The 23,345-nt window shown below is 45.8% G+C and overlaps 1 protein-coding gene and 1 non-coding gene across 2 annotated transcripts in view; both read left to right on the top strand.

Annotated features, from left to right (window-relative positions):
- Positions 1-23,345, top strand: part of dnah5l (dynein, axonemal, heavy chain 5 like) — a 40,223-nt gene that overhangs the window by 16,061 nt on the left and 817 nt on the right. Inside the window, exons 31-57 of the mRNA XM_045221546.1 lie at positions 1,336-1,569; positions 1,658-1,825; positions 1,919-2,125; positions 2,367-2,696; positions 2,885-3,091; positions 3,418-3,660; positions 4,196-4,350; positions 4,873-5,537; positions 5,807-6,087; positions 6,905-7,120; positions 8,652-8,819; positions 9,219-9,437; positions 9,518-9,694; positions 9,897-10,091; positions 10,285-10,440; positions 10,765-10,947; positions 11,164-11,334; positions 11,639-12,017; positions 16,908-17,179; positions 19,742-19,906; positions 20,035-20,302; positions 20,425-20,546; positions 21,303-21,650; positions 21,837-22,025; positions 22,172-22,304; positions 22,525-22,733; positions 22,991-23,212. Of these exons, the coding sequence (XP_045077481.1) occupies positions 1,336-1,569; positions 1,658-1,825; positions 1,919-2,125; positions 2,367-2,696; positions 2,885-3,091; positions 3,418-3,660; positions 4,196-4,350; positions 4,873-5,537; positions 5,807-6,087; positions 6,905-7,120; positions 8,652-8,819; positions 9,219-9,437; positions 9,518-9,694; positions 9,897-10,091; positions 10,285-10,440; positions 10,765-10,947; positions 11,164-11,334; positions 11,639-12,017; positions 16,908-17,179; positions 19,742-19,906; positions 20,035-20,302; positions 20,425-20,546; positions 21,303-21,650; positions 21,837-22,025; positions 22,172-22,304; positions 22,525-22,733; positions 22,991-23,212 (6,282 nt within the window). The remainder of the gene's footprint in view (positions 1-1,335; positions 1,570-1,657; positions 1,826-1,918; positions 2,126-2,366; positions 2,697-2,884; positions 3,092-3,417; positions 3,661-4,195; positions 4,351-4,872; positions 5,538-5,806; positions 6,088-6,904; positions 7,121-8,651; positions 8,820-9,218; positions 9,438-9,517; positions 9,695-9,896; positions 10,092-10,284; positions 10,441-10,764; positions 10,948-11,163; positions 11,335-11,638; positions 12,018-16,907; positions 17,180-19,741; positions 19,907-20,034; positions 20,303-20,424; positions 20,547-21,302; positions 21,651-21,836; positions 22,026-22,171; positions 22,305-22,524; positions 22,734-22,990; positions 23,213-23,345) is intronic.
- trnav-uac lies at positions 14,821-14,896 on the top strand. Its single transcript has one exon. It is a non-coding gene; the product is annotated as a tRNA-Val (tRNA).

Below are 23,345 nucleotides of genomic sequence, written 5' to 3'. Positions count from 1 at the left end.
TCAATGCGAGCTGTGGCAAGAAGGTTTGCTGTGTCTGTCAGCGTAGTGTCCAGAGCATGGAGGCGCTACCAGGAGACAGGCCAGTACATCAGGAGACGTGGAGGAGGCCGTAGGAGGGCAACAACCCAGCAGCAGGACTGCTACCACCGCCTTTGTGCAAGGAGGAGCAGGAGGAGCACTGCCAGAGCCCTGCAAAATGACCTCCAGCAGGCCACAAATGTGCATGTGTCTGCTCAAACGGTCAGAAACAGACTCCATGAGGGTGGTATGAGGGCCCGACGTCCACAGGTGGGGGTTGTGCTTACAGCCCAACACCGTGCAGGACGTTTGGCATTTGCCAGAGAACACCAAGATTGGCAAATTTGCCACTGGCGCCCTGTGCTCTTCACAGATGAAAGCAGGTTCACACTGAGCACGTGACAGACGTGACAGAGTCTGGAGACGCCGTGGAGAACGTTCTGCTGCCTGCAACATCCTCCAGCATGACCGGTTTGGCGGTGGGTCAGTCATGGTGTGGGGTGGCATTTCTTTGGGGGGCCGCACAGCCATCCATGTGCTCGCCAGAGTTAGCCTGACTGCCATTAGGTACCGAGATGAGCTCCTCAGACCCCTTGTGAGACCATATGCTGGTGCGGTTGGCCCTGGGTTCCTCCTAATGCAAGACAATGCTAGACCTCATGTGGCTGGAGTGTGTCAGCAGTTCCTGCAAGAGGAAGGCATTGATGCTATGGACTGGCCCGCCCGTTCCCCAGACCTGAATCCAATTGAGCACATCTGGGACATCATGTCTCGCTCCGGATGCTTTAGTCCAGGTCTGGGAGGAGATCCCTCAGGAGACCATCCGCCACCTCATCAGGAGCATGCCCAGGCGTTGTAGGGAGGTCATACAGGCACGTGGAGGCCACACACACTACTGAGCCTCATTTTGACTTGTTTTAAGGACATTACATCAAAGTTGGATCAGCCTGTAGTGTGGTTTTCCACTTTAATTTTGAGGGTGACTCCAAATCCAGACCTCCATGGGTTGATAAATTTGATTTCCATTGATAATTTTTGTGTGATTTTTGTTGTCAGCACATTCAACTATGTAAAGAAAAAAGTATTTAATAAGATTATTTCATTCATTCAGATCTAGGATGTGTTATATTAGTGTTTCCTTTATTTTTTTGAGCAGTGTATATGTAATTTTAATTAAACTGAACTAGTCATAATACCTCCCACATTCTATTATGACAATAACATTGCATTCAATAGACATGTCCACCCCAATGGCTGAAATGTTGAACATATCAAACGTACTTCAAAGGCAAAGCTCAATGTGGAACCTTTTTCCAGGGTCTACTTCCTGCGGTGGAGGAGAAGCAGGCTCAGGGGGACTTATCACGGCTCTTTGTGTTTGCTGTCATGTGGTCAGTGGGGGCTCTGCTGGAGCTGGAGGACAGATCCAAAATGGAGGCCTTCTTACAGGCCCACCCTGCCACTCTGGACCTGCCCCAGACCCAAGGAGACCAGACCATCTTTGAATTCATGGTCAATGAACGTGGCCAGTGGGAGCACTGGTCCAAGAAGGTATGGTTTGTGCTGTTGCTGTTAATTGATCAAGCAATCACTCCACTAATCCATACTCTCTCTCTCTGCATGATGACGTCACCTCTAGGTGCCAGAGTACAAGTATCCCACAGACTCTGTCCCGGACTACTCATCTATCCTGGTGCCCAACGTGGACAATGTGAGGACAGACTTCCTGATGCAGACCATCATGAAACAGGGCAAAGCCGTGCTGCTCATCGGGGAACAGGGGACTGCCAAGACCGTCATGATCAAGGTCTGAGATATAGATTTGTGAATGTAGATGTGGGTTTTATCTATGACCATAATACCTCTTTATAGGATCTCAATCCTAGTTGTTCCATTGCAGGGCTATACCAGTAAGTTTGATCCTGAAACTCACCTGAGCAAGAGCTTGAACTTCTCCTCGGCCACCCTGCCCAGTATGTTCCAGAGGACCATAGAGAGCTACATTGACAAGAGGATGGGCTCCACGTATGGGCCGCCAGCAGGCAAGAAGATGACTGTGTTTGTGGATGACATCAACATGCCTGTTATCAACGAGTGGGGTGACCAGGTTAGTGCCATTTTGTAACATGAATCCAGATGTTCATTTTGATCTTAGCTAACAACATGAACCTGCCTTTATTTACACTTTACATAAATATTTTATTATTTATCTTAATAAAGTATAATCTCATCTCCCTATCTCTTGCACACAGATAACCAATGAGATTGTGCGTCCATCCAACAGATAACCAATAAGATTGTGCATCCATCCAACAGATAACCAATGAGATTGTGCATCCATCCAACAGATAACCAATGAGATAGTGCGTCAGCTGATGGAGCAGGGTGGTTTCTACAGCCTGGAGAGACCAGGGGAGTTCACCAGCGTGGTGGATGTTCAGCTGGTGGCGGCCATGATCCACCCCGGGGGCGGGCGCAATGACGTGCCCCAGCGCCTCAAGAGGCAGTTCAGCACCTTCAACTGCACTCTGCCCTCCAACTCCTCCATCGACAAGATCTTCCGCACCGTGGCGCAGGGCTACTTCTGCCCCGAGAGGGGCTTCCCTGAGGAGGTGTGCACCCTGGCCAGCACCCTGGTGCCCACCACTAGGAGGGTGTGGCAAGCTGTCAAAGCCAAGGTACAGTACTGTGACATACCCAATACAGCCAGAGGAGGATGGAGGGAGTCTGGTTCCTCTTGAGATGTATTTCCTGTAGAGTTTTTCCTTGCCACTGTGCTTCTACTTGTGCTTTGGGGTTGTAGGCCGCCGGGTTGAAAAAAAAAGAAGGAAAAAAAAGAATCCATCCATTTATGTGTCATCCCCAGATGCTGCCCTCCCCAGCCAAGTTCCACTACATCTTTAACCTGCGGGACCTCAGTCGTATCTGGCAGGGTATTCTCATGGTGAGGACCGAGGTGTGCCAGGGGCCAGAGGTGCTGGCATCACTCTTCCATCATGAGTGTACCCGGGTCATTGCTGACCGCTTCATCGACCACAAGGACAGACAGAGCTTCGAGAGCATGCTGGAGAAGGTGGGTGTGGAGTGTGAATTCTGTTCATATATCCTCTGTTATGCAGTTTGAATTGTTGTCCTGTTCTCAACAGGTGTTACTTTTTAAAAGATGGACACGTAGTTATGCATTTGAATATCACATTTTATAATTATATATTTTCTTAAGTTGGCTTAGTTTTGTTATAGGACACAAGTGTTTTCATTTCATATTTACCTTGAATAACACTAAATCTTTCGCACTACATTTCTGAAAACATTTGTATATTTAAACATCAAGCTTACTCGCATAGTTAAACACATTATCAAACTGGTAAGTTACCAACCACAGAGAGCTGTCTCCTTTAGGTTACAGTGGAGGAGCATGGAGAAGCCATGATAGAGCACCCCCAGTGGGAGGCCTACTTTGTGGACTTCCTAAAGGACGTCCCCGAGACCACAGGGGAGGAGCCGGAAGACATGGAGCTGGAGGCCCCTAAGGTCTATGAGCCCATCCCATCCTTCCAGGCCCTGTCGGAGCGCCTCACCACGTTCCAACTGCAGTACAACGAGGCAGTCAGAGGCAGTGCCATGGACCTGGTCTTCTTCAAGGTAAAAGCGAACTACAGTATTACCCCTTTCACCCTGCCGAGCCAAGCAATACCTCAGTGACCTGGTTACACTGTACAGTACGGTTCTGGTTGGCTTGACAGTGTAAAAAGGATAACAGTGAATTTAGCATTATATTCTAAAGTATCCCATATGATGGGATTTACTAGTTGGCATACTCTCCTATCTTCCGGTAGCTTCACCCATTGTCATTATTAGAGGGCGGCAGGTAGCTTAGTGGTTAAGAGCGTTGTGCCAGTAACCGAAAGGTCGCTGGTTCTAATCCCCGAGCCGACTAGGTGAAAAATCTGTCGATGTGCCCTTGAGCAAGGCACTTAACCCTAATTGCTCCTGTAAGTCGCTCTGTATAAGAGCGTCTGCTAAATGACCAATTATTATTATTTATAATTATATTATTGACTGACACGTTAGTACACAGAAATACACTACCATGTTGTCACTCAACAACATATAGTAATATCCTGCAGTAGCTCTGTATTCCTATTGGCTGACGCTCCTTCTCTTTGTCGCCGGGCAGGATGCCATGATCCACCTGATGAAGATCAGTCGTATCGTCCGCACCCCTCAGGGGAATGCCCTCCTGGTGGGGGTGGGGGGCTCAGGGAAGCAGAGCCTCACCCGCCTGGCTTCCTTCATCGCTGGATACCAGAGCTTTCAAATCATCCTGACCAGGTTGGCCTTCTAGATACTAGCCTAATCATCATCATAAAGACACCCAAACCCTAATCATCATCATCATCATCATAAAGACATCCTAACCAGTGGTTCCCAACCCAGGTCCGGGTCCTGTTGATCTGTATTCAGTTACAGACAGATTGGGTTAATACTCACATAATTAATCACAGGTAAATTAATTGATAATCACAGATCTAAATAGATCAGTGGAGCATGCGGTAAACCGTGCACCTTTTTGATAGGCTAATTAAAGTACCATAGTAGATTTTAGAAGATGAAATAGTGGATTACCATTTGGTGTAGCTCAATTGGTAGAGCATGGCGCTTGCAACACCAGGGTTGTGGGTTCGATTCCCACGGGGGGCCAGTATGAAAAAAGAAATGTATGCACTCACTAACTGTAAGTCGCTCTGGATAAGAGTGTCTGCTAAATGACTAAAATTTAAAATGTAATTGAATCTTGTTAACTGGAGTTGGTGTGAAGAAAATCCTGTTTATCTTGTCTCATTCATTCGACAGGACGTACAACACCAGCAACCTCATGGAGGACCTGAAGTCTTTGTACCGCATCGCCGGACAGCAGGGCAAAGGAGTCACCTTCATCTTCACCGACAACGACATCAAGGAGGAGTCTTTCCTGGAGTACATGAACAACGTGCTGGCCTCGGGCGAGGTCTCCAACCTGTTCGCCCGTGACGAAGTCGATGAAATCACCCAGGACCTCATCCCAGCCATGAAACGCGAGCACCCTCGCCGCCCACCCACTGCTGAAAACCTCTACGACTACTTCCTGTCGCGAGTGAGGAGCAACCTGCACGTGGTGTTGTGCTTCTCGCCGGTGGGGGAGAAGTTCCGAACAAGAGCCCTCAAGTTCCCAGGTCTGATATCGGGCTGTACTATTGACTGGTTCCAGCGTTGGCCACGGGACGCACTAGTGGCAGTCGCACATCACTTCCTGTCCCAGTATACGTTCCAATGCTCTGAAGACGTTAAGCAGAGTGTAGTCCACACCATGGGGACCTTTCAGGACCTGGTGGCCGAGAAGTGCACAGAGTACTTTGAGCGGTTCCGCCGCCAGACCTACGTCACGCCCAAGTCCTACCTGTCCTTCATCGACGGCTATAAGATCATCTACTCAGAGAAGATCGCTCATGTGGGCATGCTTGCTGAGCGCATGAAAACAGGTAAGGTAAAACTATTCAAAAACAAATATATGTGTGATGTTTTATTGTCACATACACCGGCTAGGTGCAGTGAAATGTGTTGTTTTACAGGGACAGCCATAGTACTACGTTGCCACTGGAGCAAAGCCGAAGACATTGTAGCAACTGCATTGTTGCACTTTTTGCATTGACAGAGAGTATTCATTTCTTATAAGTGAACGGCTATAACGTCTTGTTTATCACCATTTAAAGTTATTTTTCATCACCTGACACAATCTCACTCTCCCCAGGCCTGGCCAAGCTGATGGAGGCAGAGCAGTCTGTGAGTCAGCTGTCCAAGGAGCTGGTTGTTAAGGAACAGGAGCTGGAGGTGGCCTCCAAGAAGGCTGACGGGGTCCTGCAGGAGGTAACAGTCAAGGCCCAGGCGGCCGAGAAGGTCAAGATGCAGGTTCAGAAAGTGAAGGACAAGGCTCAGGTCATCGTGGACGAGATTGAAGCTGATAAGAAAGTGGCTGAGAGGAAGCTAGAGGCGGCCAAGCCTGCGCTAGCAGCCGCAGAGGCCGCGTTGCAGGTGAGAATGGGATTTGGTTGACTGTTGAGTTAGAATTTTCTGTACATCATATCAGTACAGTAATGATCCCGCACCATTAGTGGATGAATGATCCCGCACCATTAGTACAGTAGTGATCCCGCACCATTAGTACAGTAATGATCCTGCACCATTAGTACAGTAATGATCCCGCACCATTAGTACAGTAGTGATCCCGCACCATTAGTACAGTAGTGATCCCGCACCATTAGTACAGTAGTGATCCCGCACCATTAGTACAGTAGTGATCCCGCACCATTAGTACAGTAGTGATCCCGCACCATTAGTACAGTAGTGATCCCGCACCATTAGTACAGTAGTGATCCCGCACCATTAGTACAGTAGTGATCCCGCACCATTAGTACAGTAGTGATCCCGCACCATTAGTACAGTAGTGATCCCACACCATTAGTACAGTAGTGATCCCGCACCATTAGTACAGTAATGATCCCGCACCATTAGTACAGTAGTGATCCCACACCATTAGTACAGTAGTGATCCCGCACCATTAGTACAGTAGTGATCCCGCACCATTAGTACAGTAGTGATCCTGCACCATTAGTACAGTAATGATCCCGCACCATTAGTACAGTAGTGATCCCGCACCATTAATACAGTAGTGATCCCGCACCATTAGTACAGTAATGATCCCGCACCATTATGGGGCCACCAACCCCAAGCTAACAGAGTGTCAAATAAAATCTGCTATATGAAATGTCATGCTTCAGAAAGTGACTAAAATGAAAGCCATTTGAAAAGGGAAATCAGAATATTTTTTTCTATGTCCTGTTTTCCCCAGACCATCAAGCCTGCGGACATCGCCACAGTGAGGAAACTGGGCAAGCCCCCACACCTGATCATGCGCATCATGGACGCCGTGCTGCTGCTGTTCCAGCGCAGGGTGGACCCTGTCACCCAGGACCCAGAGAGACCCTGCCCCCGGCCCTCCTGGAGTGAGGCCCTCAAACTAATGCAGCAGTCTGGCTTCGTCAGCATGCTGGTCAACTTCAGCAAGGTAAGCCATACTGAAGGGGGAAGAGGTTTCAAGATGTATGGACATATTTAATCGGTCTCAAATGATCAAATCCGCCTTGTCCAAGTGTATTCTCAAGGGATTATAAAGTCTTAAGACTTCACATAGACTTACACCAACTATATAGGCTCGATATAACCAGCCATTTTCCTTTCCATGCAAAGCTTTAGCTGGGAATTTTCAGCTATGCGGAACAAGGACCCAATCTTTAACGTCTGCCTTGAACAGTATGGCCAGAGTCATATATACTGTATCTACAGATGGAGGATCTTAATTTGAGCCAGTTTGCTACTGCAGAAAAAGAATCCTGTAAAAACAGGAAATGTGAATTATTATGTGGATTATAATTAATGGACATTTTTGTAGGGGTTGAAAAAAAAATTGTCAGGGGAAAATCAAGTCTGAAATGTCAAAGTGGAAATTACAAACTTCAGAAGCCTTTTTAAACCTCAAATACACTGCGTTGTAGGAAAGTTCTACTGCAAAAAGGTAATCAAATTAAGATTCTACATCTGAATATGGAACTGGGTATGACGTCTGAGACGTGCTAACCCTATGATGACTCTCTTTCTAAAATGTCTCACCTACAGTATAGCTAACAGGTTTCAAAGTAAAGCCCCTTCTCGGATCATTACTAGCCTAGGCTATAAATACAACTCTGTCATTCACTGTCTATCAATATTTGTGGCTTCAATACAGCACTTTCATTCACTGTCTATCAGTATTTGTGGCTTCAATACAGCACTTTCATTCACTGTCTATCAGTATTTGTGGCTTCAATACAGCACTTTCATTCACTGTCTATAGCAGCTCTAGAGTTTCTTCCCTAACTGTCTGCACTCATCACACACACACACACACACACACACACACACACACACACACACACACACACACACACACACACACACACACACTCTTACTTAGGAGGGGATTAGGAAATCTGTCCAGGCAGTGAAATATGGACGCCATGGGAAAGCCCCCGCATAGTGACTGTGTGGCAGTGTGAAATAGAAACAGAGGTGCCAGTGAAGTCAAGGAACCTGATATCACAGCCCTTTGTCCCATCAACACTCAGCGAAACATTGTGTTTTTTGAGTTGTGAAACAGCATGCAGTCTGATATGACTGACTGACCTTCCTCTGTCCAATCTGTCATGAGCCTTTTAACAGATGTTTATCAAATGAACGTCTTTATATTAGACCAGGGCTATTCAACTACCGGCCCTCATGGGCTGAAGCAGATTGATAGATTGATCAATGTAACTGATTGGCCAATGTCACTGATTGGCCAGATAGCCCATTCACCTGGTGTCCCTGATTAAAAAGAGAGACAGAACATCAGAATTACAGTATTTCTGTCCTCCTGGCCCGAAGTTGAATATCCCTGTATTAGAACATGTAATTTCAACATAATGGATGTCAGCTTCCAGTTTTCTGTACTTTCCATTACGACTTATGCCCCCACATCACTTTCAATGCATTTGTTTACTCTTGTACTCTCACTTCACCAGGATTCTATCACTGAGGAGGTAGTGGAGCTGTTGGCACCGTACCTGGATATGGAGGACTACAACCTGGAGGCAGCCAAGAGGATCTGTGGTAACGTGGCTGGCCTCTGCTCCTGGACTGAAGCTATGAAGGACTTCTTTTCCATTAACAAAGAGGTCCTCCCTTTGAAGGTACCCTACTCTACAACCATGGACCCTTGTTTGAAGGGAATAAACTGTATATTTATGTACCAAAAGTAGGTTGAGAAAGATTTTACCCTGGTCTTTAACACTGTGTTGGCCCGCTGACCCAAAGCCTAGGCATTAGTTCAGGGAGCTAACGCAATTATGTAATTCTCAGAGAAAGTGACTCATCATGCAAGCTTGTTTTTATTGGTTCACAGGACCACTTCCATTACACTTCACCCCCCTTGACTGGCTGGGTACAAACCCGGGTCTTCTGCGCACTACAAGTCTGTGTTAGCCCGCTGAGTTACATACAGCATAGTCATTAGCTCAGGGAGCTAACGCAAGTCCTCAAGTCTCAAACAAGGTTACTCACCTAACCAATTCCTTTAAACGTGTCCATAGGCCAACCTGACCCTGCAGGAGGCCCGACTAGGCGTCGCCCAGGGGGAGTTATCCCGGGCACAGGAGCAGCTGGACGCTAAGCAACGGGAGTTGGATGAGGTGCAGGCGCTCTACGACGCCGCCATGAGGGAGAAGCAGACCCTAATGGACGACGCCACGGCCTGCCGGCGCAAGATGGCCAACGCCACCGCACTCATCGACGGGCTTGGTGGTGAGAAGGTGAGGCCTCTAACTATCACTGTCATGCCATATGGCTGGTGACATCTCCATGCATCTATCTTGTTGTGTTTGTCTGTCAGATCCGCTGGACCCAGAGCAGCGCCCTATTCCAGACTCAGATCAGACACCTGGTTGGGGACGTGTTGCTGGCTACTGGCTTCCTGTCCTACGCTGGTCCCTTTAACCAGGAATACCGCAACCTACTGCTGCAGCTCTGGAGGAAGGAGATGAGCACCCACCACATCCCCTACAGTGATGTAAGACTCAGCCACACTCTTTACTGTTCTTGTCCCATTTGTCCATATAGACTTAACTTTGTAACAATGATGCTAGTACATAGTCACTACATTTGATATTATTATTGGACAAAATTATCACATTGAGCTGATTAGTTGTGCTGTCTTAGACCATACTGGAATTGACCATGAATTGACCATGAATTGACCATGACCGCTGTAGGAGCTGAATGTGATCAGCATGCTGGTGGACAATGCCACTGTGGGGGAGTGGAACCTTCAGGGCCTACCCAACGACGACCTGTCCATCCAGAACGGCATTATCGTCACCAAGGCCTCACGCTACCCCCTCCTCATCGACCCACAAGGCCAGGGAAAGATCTGGATCAAGAACCGCGAGAAGGACAGGGAGCTAGAGGTAACGATGACTGAGTAGCTACAGCTATCTCACCCATAAAACGTTAGTCGGTATGAGATAAACATCTGGAGAAACAGACGTCATTCCTTTCATTGATATTCACTTGACCCTACCTGTTTTGTATTAAACAATTCAAATTAACCATCAAGTGAACATACGTTTTTATTACTATCTCTGTTACTGACTGTTTCAGGTGACATCTTTGAACCACAAGTACTTCCGCTCCCACCTAGAGGACAGCATGTCTCTGGGGCGCCCCCTACTGATCGAGGACGTAGGAGAGGAGCTGGACCCTGCCCTGGACAACATTCTAGAGAAGAACTTCATCAAGTCTGGCTCCACGTATAAAGTAATATGCTGCTTGTTGTCATCAATATAGATGTATAGGGTATGTGCTGTCTTGGAGTTAAAGGTCTTGGAGTTGTGTTTGTGCTTGCACAGCTGCTAGTTTGCAAATACTATTTGATAGATAATTATAATAGTGCCTGGAAACCTGTAATCGTTGCTCTCGTTTCCCCCCCCTTTCATTTTATTAAGCTCTATGGGGGAAATGAATTTAATTGTTTTTCATATTGGCTCCAAGTAGACCGTGCTATGACAACAAGCCTCCGGCTCTCTATTGCCTTTTCATAGAGTATCTCGTCTAACCCTCTGTTCCATGTCCTGTCCCCAGGTGAAGGTAGGAGACAAAGAGGTGGATGTGATGAAGGAGTTCACCCTCTATATCACCACTAAGCTGGCTAACCCAGCCTACACCCCTGAGATCAGTGCTAAGACTGCTGTGGTGGACTTCACTGTCACTCTCAAAGGCCTGGAGGACCAGCTGCTTGGTCGGGTCATCCAAATAGAGAAACAGGTACAGGGGTTCCATATGTATACCTATAGAGTACATAACTGGGGTTGCCATTCATATTGTTTGAGTAAAGCTAGTCAAATATAGCTGTCATTCACACAGAGTTTATACAGAGTTTAAAGAAATACACTACCTACTTGCTCTTACAAGACATGCTTATTTCTCTGTCTCTCTGTCTGTGTGTGTTTGTTTCTCTCTCTCTCTCTCTTTCTCTCTCAGGAGCTGGAGTCGGAGCGTGTGAAGCTCTTGGAGGAAGTGACGTCCAACAAGAGGAAGATGCAGGAGCTGGAGGATAACCTCCTTTACAGACTGACCAGCACTGAGGGCTCTCTGGTGGAGGACGAGTCCCTTATCGAGGTCCTGAGAGTCACCAAGACCACAGCAGAGGAGGTATGTGTGTGTTTGGATGTGTGTGGGGGCAGGTTATATGTATGTGTGCCTCTCTTCAGGTCAAATATTGGATTTAATGCAAAAGTTCCATATCGGGGTAAAATGCCACCTTTTCATTGATATGGCCAAATGTGCATGATTTCTTTCCAATGATGAAGTATGAAAGAAATTGATGCATGCAAGAGCATATTTTTTTATACATTTTTAGATATACCTATCTGCATTTCAACTATATGTATTTATTTTTATTTTCTCAGATTTGTGGCACTGTAGTCCAACATTGTACTTGAATTGTTCCCAACAGGTGAGTGAGAAGCTAACGGTGGCAGCCGAGACCGAGGTGAAGATCAACCTGGCCAGGGAGGAGTACCGTCTGGTGGCCACACGGGGCAGCATCCTCTACTTCCTCATAGTGGAGATGAGCCTGGTCAACATCATGTACCAGACCTCCCTACGCCAGTTCCTGGGCATCTTCGACTCATCCATGGAGAAATCCACCAAGTCCCAGATCACCTCTAAAAGGATCCTCAACATCATTGAGTTCCTGACCTACCAGGCGTTTCGATATACAGCGAGAGGCCTGTATGAGGATCACAAGTTCCTCTTCACCCTGCTGCTGGCACTGAAGGTCGACCTGCAGGCCAGGAACATCTCCCACAGCGACTTTCAAACCTTTATCAAAGGTTTGGCACATTACATTCATATTTACCATTACAACTTTCAGACCTTTATCACGTTAACTAACGTTGGATTGTTTCAGTACCTCCTGATTTGTTATGAATGTGGCTGATGTTTTCCCAGACATCCAGCTTGGAAATGACATTGATAGCTAAATAGAGGACACCTTATTTTTATTTATTTTTTCATTTTTATTGCTATGTAGTAAGATTTTCAGAACCTGCCATAGAAGTAATGAGTTGATACAGTAGCATTCCAATAACAGAAACTAGTTTTATCCCTACCTGACTACTACCGTATATGGTTTATGATTAGGTTATGATAAGACTGACCACATAACCTGGCCAGGATAAACTGTGAGGCCTAACTGTAGTCTAGAGCCTATATTTTGCTGGTCAGCTATCTATGATATAAAAAAGACAATTTCAACGTAACCCTTCAATTAATATCAGTCGTTACTAATCACATATACCTACACCTACTCATTCAAGGGTTTTTCTTTATTTTTACAATTTTTTACATTGTAGAATAATAGTGAAGACATCAAAACTATGAAATAACACATATGGAATCATGTAGTAACCAAAACAGTGTTAAACAAAACAAAATATATTTTATATTTGAGATTCTTTAAATAGCCACCCTTTGCCTTGATGACAGCTTTGCACACTCTTGGCATTCTCTCAACCAGCTTCATGAGGTAGTCACCTGGAATGCATTTCAATTAACAGGTGTGCCTTCTTAAATGCTATTTTGTGGAATTTCTTTCCTTCTTAATGCGTTTGAGCCAATCAGTTGTGTTGTGACAAGGTAGGGGGGGTATACAGAAGATAGCCCTATTTGGTAAAAGACCAAGTCCATATTATGGCAAGAACAGCGCAAATAAGCAAAGAGAAACGACAGTCCATCATTACTTTAAGACATGAAGGTCAGTCAATCTGGAACATTTCAAGAACTTTGAAAGTTTCTTCAAGTGCATTTAGAAAAAACATCATGCACTATGATGAAACTGGCTCTCATGAGGACTGCGACAGGAATGGAAGACCCAGAGTTACCTCTGCTGCAGAGGATAAGTTCATTAGAATTACCAGCCTCAGAAATTGCAGCCCAAATAAATGCTTCACAGAGTTCAAGTAACAGACACATCTCAACATCAACTGTTCAGAGGAGACTGTGTGAATCAGGCCTTCATGGTCGAATTGCTGCAAAGAAACCACTACTAAAAGACACCAATAAGAAGAAGAGACTTGCTTGGGCCAAGAAACACGAGCAATGGACATTAGACCGGTGGAAATATGTCCTTTGGTCTGGAGTCCAAATTGGAGATTTTTGGTTCCAACCGCTGTGTCATTGTGAGACGCGGTGTGGGTGAACGGATGATCTCTGCATGTGTAGTTCCCACCGTAAAACATGGAGGAGGAGGTGTTATGGTGTGGGGGTGCTTTGCTGGTGACACTGTCTGTGATTTATTTAGAATTCAAGGCACACTTAACCAGCATGGCTACCACAGCATTCTGCAGCGATGCGCCATCCCATCTGGTTTGTGCTTAGTGGGACTATCATCAACAGGACAATGACCCAACACTATTTTACCACGAAGGAGAGTGATGGAGTGCTGCATCAGATGACCTGGCCTCCACAATCCCCCGACCTCAACCAAATTGAGATGGTTTGGGATGAGTCGGACCGCAGAGTGAAGGAAAAGCAGCCAACAAGGGCTCAGCATATGTGGGAACTCCTTCAAGACTGTTGGAAAAGCATTCCAGGTGAAGCTGGTTGAGAGAATGCCAAGAGTGTGCAAAGCTGTCATCAAGGCAAAGGGTGGCTATTTGAAGAATCTCAAATATAAAATATATGTTGGTTTGTTTAACACTTTTTTGGTTACTACATGATTCCATATGTGTTATTTCATGGTTTTGATGTCTTCTATTATTCTACAATGTAGAAAATAGTAAAAATAAAGAGAAACCCTTGAATGAGTAGGTGTTCTGAAACTTTTGACTGGTAGTGTATATCAATTTGTTTCCTTTCACGACAAAAAGTATGACAGCCATATGGGCCTCTCGAGTGGCGCAGCGGTCTAAGGCACCGCAGTGCTTGAGTCGTCACTACAGATCCGGGTTCGATCCCAGGCTGTGTCCCAGCCGGCCACGACCGGGAGACCCATGAGGCGGAGCACAATTGGCCCAGCGTCATCCGGGTTAGGGGAGGGTTTGGCCGGCCGGGATGTCCTTGTCCCATCGTGCTCTAGCGACTCCTTGTGGCGGGCCGGGCACATGCACGCTGACTTCGGTCGCCAGTTGTACAGTGTTTCCTCCAACACATTGGTGCATCTGGCTTCCGGGTTAAGCGAGCAGTGTGTCAAGAAGCATTGCGGCTTGGCAGGGTCTGTGCAAATACAATAACACATAACACACATGGCTCTCAACCTTCGCCTCTCCCGAGTCCGTACAGGAGTTGCAACGATGGGACAAGACTGTAACTACCAATTGGATGTCACGAAATTGGGGAGAAAAAGGTGTAAAAAAAATTAATGACACCCATCACTTGGTTCTTATCACCCATGTAGGGTAGTGATCTCATACTGTGTCTCACATGCGACTTGGCCCACCCACAAGTGGGGTAACTGAATACCCCAGCCCTAGTTCAGCTTACATCACACTGCTGACTGTATGCATCCAGATCTATTTTAGCCCCCTGAATTCCCCCTCACACACCAATGGCATTAGGACTTTCTTTGACTCCTATAATGTACATCAAGCTGTGTATTTGGAAGAAGTCTTTGTTTGCTGTTATTGTATTTGCACAGTCCCCCTTGTGGCTCAGTTGGTAGAGCATGGTGCTTACAACGCCAGGGTTGTGGGTTGGATTCCCACGGGGGACCAGTATGAAAATGTATGCACTCACTGCTGTAAGTCGCTCTGGATAAGAGCATCTGCTAAATGACTTAAATGCATACAGTACACAGTACCTCTTATTTATAACATTGACTTGTTTTCAACCTTTACAGTAAAGAGAACTGTTATCCGTCATGCTTCCATCTTAAAATGAACCCAGTATTCACTAAGCAAACCCTCTGAGTTTAATGTGCTTCTTCACCCTCAGACCCCACTTAGATTTGTGTAGTTCTCACTTTCTCTCTCTCTTACGTTTGTTGCCGTTATTCAATGAAATCGTTATTGACCCATGAGTAATAAGGATATTCACTGTGCAACCACGCATTACAGAAGACACATATTTAGAACATCAAATGAGTGTATACAGTGGGGAAAAAAAGTATTTAGTCAGCCACCAATTGTGCAAGTTCTCCCACTTAAAAAGATGAGAGAGGCCTGTAATTTTCATCATAGGTACACGTCAACTATGACAGACAAAATGAGAAAAAAAAATCCAGAAAATCACATTGTAGGATTTTTAATGAATTTATTGGCATATGATGGTGGAAAATAAGTATTTGGTCAATAACAAAAGTTTCTCAATACTTTGTTATATACCCTTTGTTGGCAATGACACAGGTCAAACGTTTTCTGTAAGTCTTCACAAGGTTTTCACACACTGTTGCTGGTATTTTGGCCCATTCCTCCATGCAGATCTCCTCTAGAGCAGTGATGTTTTGGGGCTGTCGCTGGGCAACACAGACTTTCAACTCCCCTCCAAAGATTTTCTATGGGGTTGAGATCTGGAGACTGGCTAGGCCACTCCAGGACCTTGAAATGCTTCTTACGAAGCCACTCCTTCGTTGCCCGGGCGGTGTGTTTGGGATCATTGTCATGCTGAAAGACCCAGCCACGTTTCATCTTCAATGCCCTTGCTGATGGAAGGAGGGTTTCACTCAAAATCTCACGATACATGGCCCCATTCATTCTTTCCTTTACACGGATCAGTCGTCCTGGTCCCTTTGCAGAAAAACAGCCCCAAAGCATGATGTTTCCAACCCCATGCTTCACAGTAGGTATGGTGTTCTTTGGATGCAACTCAGCATTCTTTGTCCTCCAAACATGACGAGTTGAGTTTTTACCAAAAAGTTATATTTTGGTTTCATCTGACCATATGACATTCTCCCAATCCTCTTCTGGATTATCCAAATGCACTTCAGACGGGCCTGGACATGTACTGTCTTAAGCAGGGGGACACGTCTCGCACTGCAGGATTTGAGTCCCTGGCGGCGTAGTGTGTTACTGATGGTAGGCTTTGTTACTTTGGTCCCAGCACTCTGCAGGTCATTCACTAGGTCCCCCCGTGTGGTTCTGGGATTTTTGCTCACTGTTCTTGTGATCATTTTGACCCCACGGGGTGAGATCTTGCGTGGAGCCCCAGATCGAGGGGAGATTATCAGTGGTCTTGTATGTCTTCCATTTCCTAATAATTGCTCCCACAGTTGATTTCTTCAAACCAAGCTGCTTACCTATTGCAGATTCAGTCTTCCCAGCCTGGTGCAGGTCTACAATTTTGTTTTTGGTGTCCTTTGACAGCTCTTTGGTCTTGGCCATAGTGGAGTTTGGAGTGTGACTGTTTGAGGTTGTGGACAGGTGTCTTTTATACTGATAACAAGTTCAAACAGGTGCCATTAATACAGGTAACGAGTGGAGGACAGAGGAGCCTCTTAAAGAAGAAGTTACAGGTCTGTGAGAGCCAGAAATCTTGCTTGTTTGTAGGTGACCAAATACTTATTTTCCACCATAATTTGCAAATAAATTCATTAAAAATCCTACAATGGGATTTTCTGGATTTTTTTTTCTCAATTTGTCTGTCATAGTTGACGTGTACCTATGATGAAAATTACAGGCCTCTCTCATCTTTTTAAGTGGGAGAACTTGCACAATTGGTGGCTGACTAAATACTTTTTTTCCCCACTGTAGTTATACACATATGGAATACATCTCCTCCTCCCCTAGGAGGTGCAGCCCTGGACCTGAACTCTGTGGAGCCCAAGCCGCGGCGCTGGATCCTGGACATAACGTGGCTGAACCTGGTCCAGCTGTCCAGCGTGCACCCTTTCACCCAGCTGCTGACCCAGGTCACCCACAATGACCGCTCTTGGAGGGCCTGGTTCGACGAGCCCGCCCCCGAGGAGGCCCCGGTGCCTGACGGGTACGACAGCATGCTGGACACCTTCAGGAAGTTATTGTTGATCAGGAGCTGGTGCCCCGACCGGACCATCGCCCAGGTGGGTGGGCCTATCTGTTGTTATTTAGGCCTCATGTTCGAATTGGGTTAGTGTCTGCTCAATGAACATTTCCTGTGTTATCTGCAACAATAGTTTTTTGTTTCAACAGAAGAAATAGATAACCGTGCATTTTCAAGATACTAGTTTCTATTTACCCCTCGAATAAAATCCCCACGTACAGCAAAAGCTGTTGACCCAAATCAACCCAAACGTTATTAATCATTCCTTTAGTCTGGATGGTGCCTTTTAATATTTTGATGCAGTTACAGTGCCCCAGAATTAAAGGTGGTAGGTAGTCTAGTGGTTAAGAGTGTTGGGCCAGAGACCGAAAGGTCGCTGGTTCAATTCCCCGAGCCGACTCGGTGAAAAATCTGTTGACGTTTCCTTCAGCAAGGCACTTAATCCTAATTGCTCCTGCATGTCGCTCTGGGTAAGAGTGTTTGCTAAATGACGTAAATGTAAAATAAACGTGCTGGCCTCATACCTCTCACACCAATCAAGGGCAAATTAGCTATAAAAAAAATAACATCTAAATTAAGATGCTTGCTGAGTGATGTAATTTGACAAGCTAATTTACTTGGTAACCGTGGAAACTCTGGGGAAGCCGGTGAGAGAGAAAGGCACAGGTGTACTGTAATCATTTACAAATGCGTACGTTACAGACAAGCATCTGCCCTTTCAGTTCTGACTTGGGAGGGAACTATAAAAAGCCTCTCTGAAATGAGCGAACAGCTGGCTGCCCGCAAAGCCAGAGATGACCCGTTCAAATCCACCATCTCTCCTTCGCAACCAAACTATTGCCAAGTTACACAAACCAGACTGTGTAGGGTCGGTCCAAATCCTTCAAACACTGAGTCAATATTATGTTTGTCTGAAGAAACAAGACAAAGAACTGTTTGATGGTACAATGCATAGTTTTGCATCAGTAAACCACAGTGAATAAATTTGATCATAATTTTATATCAGCAATATGTAATGGCTTTGAAAACATTTCAACAAGTTCCGAATGAATATGGCATTATGTAAGCATGAACTCTATAAAAATGAATAAGTAGGGTTAGGGTGTGGTACTTTCCAACCTTTTGTGAAATGTCACACTTCTCCCCACTTTTGGACAGCCAGAGGAGCTAAGTCACTGAATTCCCATGTCAAATCTGATCTGAGGTCTCCACTTTAGAAATGCTACCTACATGTATATAATAAGGGGAGGCAGCTGATTACATTTTGACACGCATGACAGGTGGAAGCTGAGTTTGAGGCCCTTTGCCAAAGCTCTACTAAGCTAGGACTATTCCACGTACCTACAGGGCGATTCCATGCCAGTGTAGCCCCAAAATAATGTTTGTATCTCAGATTGTTCTGGCAATTCTCACATAGAAACTTCATAGGGAGGAAGGATGTTTGACATGCTTTTTACATTTATATCACAAACCATTTGTGAGAAAATCATGATGAAAGTGGCCATTTTAGGCCCTTTTAGACCTAAAATGCCCTTTTCAGATACCCAAAGTATTTTCGGCCTACGCTGCCATGGAATCGCCCTACATGCTCCTGGAAGTGAAGTGACACAGTTGGTGTGGCCGTGGTGATAGTAAAGGTTGTGGGTTTAAGTCCTGCAGGGATCACATACACTGAACACAAATGTTATGCACTCAATGTACTATACATTGTCTCCCGAGTGGCGCAGTGGTCTAAGGCACTGCATCGCAGTGCTAGCTGTGCCACTAGAGATCCTGGTTCGAATCCAGGCTCTGTCGTAGCCGGCCGCGACCGGGAGACCCATGGGGCGGCGCACAATTGGCCCAGCGTCGTCCAGGGTAGGGGAGGGAATGGCCGGCAGGGATGTAGCTCAGTTGGTAGAGCATGGCGTTTGCAACGCCAGGGTTGTGGGTTCGATTCCCATGAGGGGCCAGTATGAAAATAAAATAAAAAATTTATGCACTAACTGTAAGTCGCTCTGGATAAGAGCGTCTGCTAAATGACTAAAATGTAAATGTAAATGTCTTGTGCTGTAAACAAACATTTTCCACATTCAATTGAAAACTAATGTTAAACTCATGTTCTCCAGCCATGTTTCTTCTCCTTTGGGATACTTTGAATACTACCTGTCTATGTCTCTTCAGCCAACGCATTTCCAATCATCTCTATTAATAGAACGCATCTTATATACAGTACTGCGCTCTATGCTCCTAGGCTGCAGATCCTCTGTGCAACCTGTCAATGATTCTGCTTTAGGTTATTGCTATGTGATCCGGATAAAATAATTTCCCCAATGGCCGTATAATTATCACCCTGCAATATAAACTTTTCACAAATAGAAATAGGTGAATTCAAACATGTAGGTTTTTATTTCATAGTTCTCTGTCATCTTAGAACCCAGGTTGATCCACCAAATGTTGCCTCTTCAATAATGTCAAAACGAAAACCTTGAATAAAGCCATAGATTTATCTAAAGCATTACCCAAAGCTAATGAAACGTTTCCATGTTGAAATTCCTCAGCTACAGTGGTATAGCCTGTGTTCTCCACATTAGCAGGTGAATCCCTTAGTTTTTTGTTCCAGGCACGGCATTACATTGCTGAGTCGCTGGGGCCTAAGTACGCAGAGGGGGTCATTCTGGACATGGAGTCCATGTGGGCGGAGAGTGACAAGAGGACTCCCATGGTGTGCTTCCTGTCTATGGGCTCCGATCCCACAGAGAACATAGAGAGGCTGGCCAAAGCAAAGGTAACTTTAGTGGCAAGTTTCACAGACCTAGATTAAGACTACTCCTGGACTAAAAAGTGTTATGCATCTGTTTTCTACTGTATGCATGTGACTGTTTTGCTGGTGTTGCGTCCGGTGTGTACCTGTAGGGAGCACCATGCAGACCCATCTCCATGGGGCAGGGCCAGGAAGTGCACGCTCGCAGGTTATTGGCCAACAGTATGGCTGACGGAGGTTGGCTCCTCCTCCAGAACTGCCACCTGGGCCTGGACTTCCTGGACGAGCTGCTGGAGTCGGTCACCAACAACGAGAGCATCCACGACGGTTGTAGGGTGTGGCTGACCACCGAGGTCCACCCCAAGTTCCCCATCAACTTCCTGCAGTCGTCCATCAAGTTCACCAATGAGCCTCCTCAAGGTACATGACACCACTTCTTCTGTGTTGACTTTCATAATCTGGATTGAGTAACATGGCATATACAGTATCTTCCTATTATTAATTTGTATCATACCAGATGTGTGGTTTTATGTTGTGTCCAGGTATGAAAGCAGGGTTGAAAAGGACCTACAACAGTGTGACTCAGGAGATGCTTGAGATCACTAACCTGCCCCAGTGGAGACCTCTGTTATACGCTGTGGCCTTCCTCCACACTACTGTTCAGGTCTGACTGAACAACATTATTTCAAACCCGATTCACCCCCGTATCATAATCCCATATCCCCATATCATACCGCCATATCCTACCGCCATATCATACCCCCATATCCCCAATGGCTGTTGTTTCTCTAACATTTTCATCTTTCATATCAATAATACTCTTTCCATCTACTGTTCCTGTTTTCCTTCCTTTTTATCTGGTTCTTACCAGTACTCTGCCTCTGTATTTCTCTGGTTCTTACCAGTACTCTGCCTCTGTATTTCTCTGGTTCTTACCAGTACTCTGCCTCTGTATTTCTCTGGTTCTTACCAGTACTCTGCCTCTGTATTTCTCTGGTTCTTACCAGTACTCTGCCTCTGTATTTCTCTGGTTCTTACCAGTACTCTGCCTCTGTATTTCTCTGGTTCTTACCAGTACTCTGCCTCTGTATTTCTCTGGTTCTTACCAGTACTCTGCCTCTGTATTTCTCTGGTTCTTACTAGTACTCTGCCTCTGTATTTCTCTGGTTCTTACTAGTACTCTGCCTCTGTACCTCTTTCTCCCCCCTGTGCAGGACAGGGAACCCTTTGAAAATCAGTAGGTCTACTGTGAAACACTCAAGTTCTTTACATTACAATCTATGCTTTAACAGTCCAGTTATTACTGATAATTATATTTTACCCTGTGAAAATAAATGAATGAATGAATGGATGAACCAATGATGTCAATCAATCTATCTATCTATCAATCAATCACGTGTGTTGGTTTTTCTCCATGCAGGAGAGGCGTAAATTTGGCCCCCTGGGCTGGAACATCCCGTACGAGTTCAACCAGGCAGACTTCACCTCCAGCATGCAGTTTGTCCAGAACCACCTGGATGAGTTAGACGTCAAGCGTGGCGTCAACTGGAGCTGCCTGCGCTACATGCTGGGCGAGGTCCAATATGGTGGCCGCGTCACAGACGACCTGGACAAACACCTTCTCAACACCTTCACCAGCGTGTGGTTCAGCGAGAGCATGTTCGCTGACAAGTTCTGTTTCTACAAGGGTTATACCATACCCAAAGCCAAGAATGTGCCGGATTACCTGCTCCACATTGAGACCCTGCCGCTGGTCGACTCGCCAGAGGTAAGAGGGGGGGGAGAGGTGACATTGGTGCTACATCGTCCTTTTCTGATTGCAGTTAGCAGACGGTTCATGTTAGACAGATTTTGGTTCATTTTGAATAGGCCACTATGAGAATGGAGCAACGGACATATTTTGCTCTACTCAAACATACAACATATATACTAATCCCAGTTGTGTGACCGACAGGTATTCGGTCTTCATCCTAATGCTGACATTACGTACCAGACAAACATGGCCAACGAGATCCTGAGCACTATCATCAATATCCAACCCAAGGACAGTGGAGGAGGGGGAGGGGAGACCAGAGAGGCCACTGTCCAGAAATTGGCCAATGAGATGCTGGACAAGCTGCCACCAGACTACGTTCCATATGAGGTAACCAACCAGATATGGACAAGGTCGATAGTGTCAATCAGGGGTTGGCGTCAGCAAATGTTATATCTCTGTAAAGATACCATATGTACCACAGATCAACTGAACAACTACATCAATAATAAGGTCCCCTCTACTTTGTGCTTCAGGTGAGAGCTCATCTTCAGAAAATGGGCCTTTTCCAGCCCATGAACATCTTTCTGCGGCAGGAGCTTGACCGCATGCAGCGAATCATAGGCTGTGTACGGAATACTCTCAGCGATCTGAAACTGGCCATCGATGGTAAGTCTCTGAAAAACACATACTGTAAATGCATACAGAGGTACTATAAAAAAGATCTATAATCTGTAATAAAAACAACTTTCACACTGTACTGTGTAAGTAGCATAGAAATACATAGCTAGTTAGCAACTTTTTATCTACTCCAAAATCTAACTAAGTGAGACCTTTGAGTCTGGTTTCAATAGGTTTCAAGTCCCTGAACTAAACTATCTACCATTAGGGACCATTATCATGTCAGAGGATTTGAGGGATGCCCTGGACAGCATGTACGATGCCCGCATCCCCAAGCTGTGGCAGAAGATCAGCTGGGACTCTGCAACGCTGGGCTTCTGGTTCACGGAGCTACTGGAGAGGAACCAGCAGTTTCATACCTGGATCTCCAGTGGACGGCCCCACCAGTTCTGGCTCACTGGCTTCTTCAACCCACAGGTGTGATATACTGCAAACGTACAAGCTCAGAGGTGGAGCAGACATGGCAGTCGCACCAATGAATATCTGGTTACAGTAATACGTGTGGAACTTGTACTGTTTATGTATTACATGGGAATAATATATGTTACGTTATTATATAAATGTTATGGTTTTAAATAGTGTTCTTTTAAAGCACCTAGCAAACATTTTGAATTTCCCTTTTATCTGTGATTTTCAAAGTCATCCCATGATAAACTGTATGTGGTTTGTCATAGGGCTTTCTGACTGCCATGAGGCAGGAGACCACGAGGATGAACCTGGCCAAGGGCTGGGCTCTGGACACTGTCGTCCTGCACAACGATGTCACCCGGATGATGAGGGAGGACGTCACTGCGCCGCCGCCAGACGACATTGGCGGAGTCTACATCTACGGACTCTTCCTGGACGGGGCAGGGTGGGACAGGAGAAACGCCAAACTCACAGAGTCGCCACCAAAGGTTAACATGTAGCATCATCTCATTTTCTACTTGGAATATTTATACTCATTATTAATATTCGATTCACAAAGATCAATGGTAAAAACTAACTTTGATTGAACCAGACCTGGGTTCTGTCAACAACAAGAAATGT

Source organism: Coregonus clupeaformis, chromosome 7, assembly GCF_020615455.1.
Source record: "Coregonus clupeaformis isolate EN_2021a chromosome 7, ASM2061545v1, whole genome shotgun sequence".
NCBI lineage: Eukaryota > Metazoa > Chordata > Actinopteri > Salmoniformes > Salmonidae > Coregonus > Coregonus clupeaformis.
Note: the sequence above shows the minus strand (reverse complement) of the source record. Positions and strands in the feature narration are given on the sequence as shown.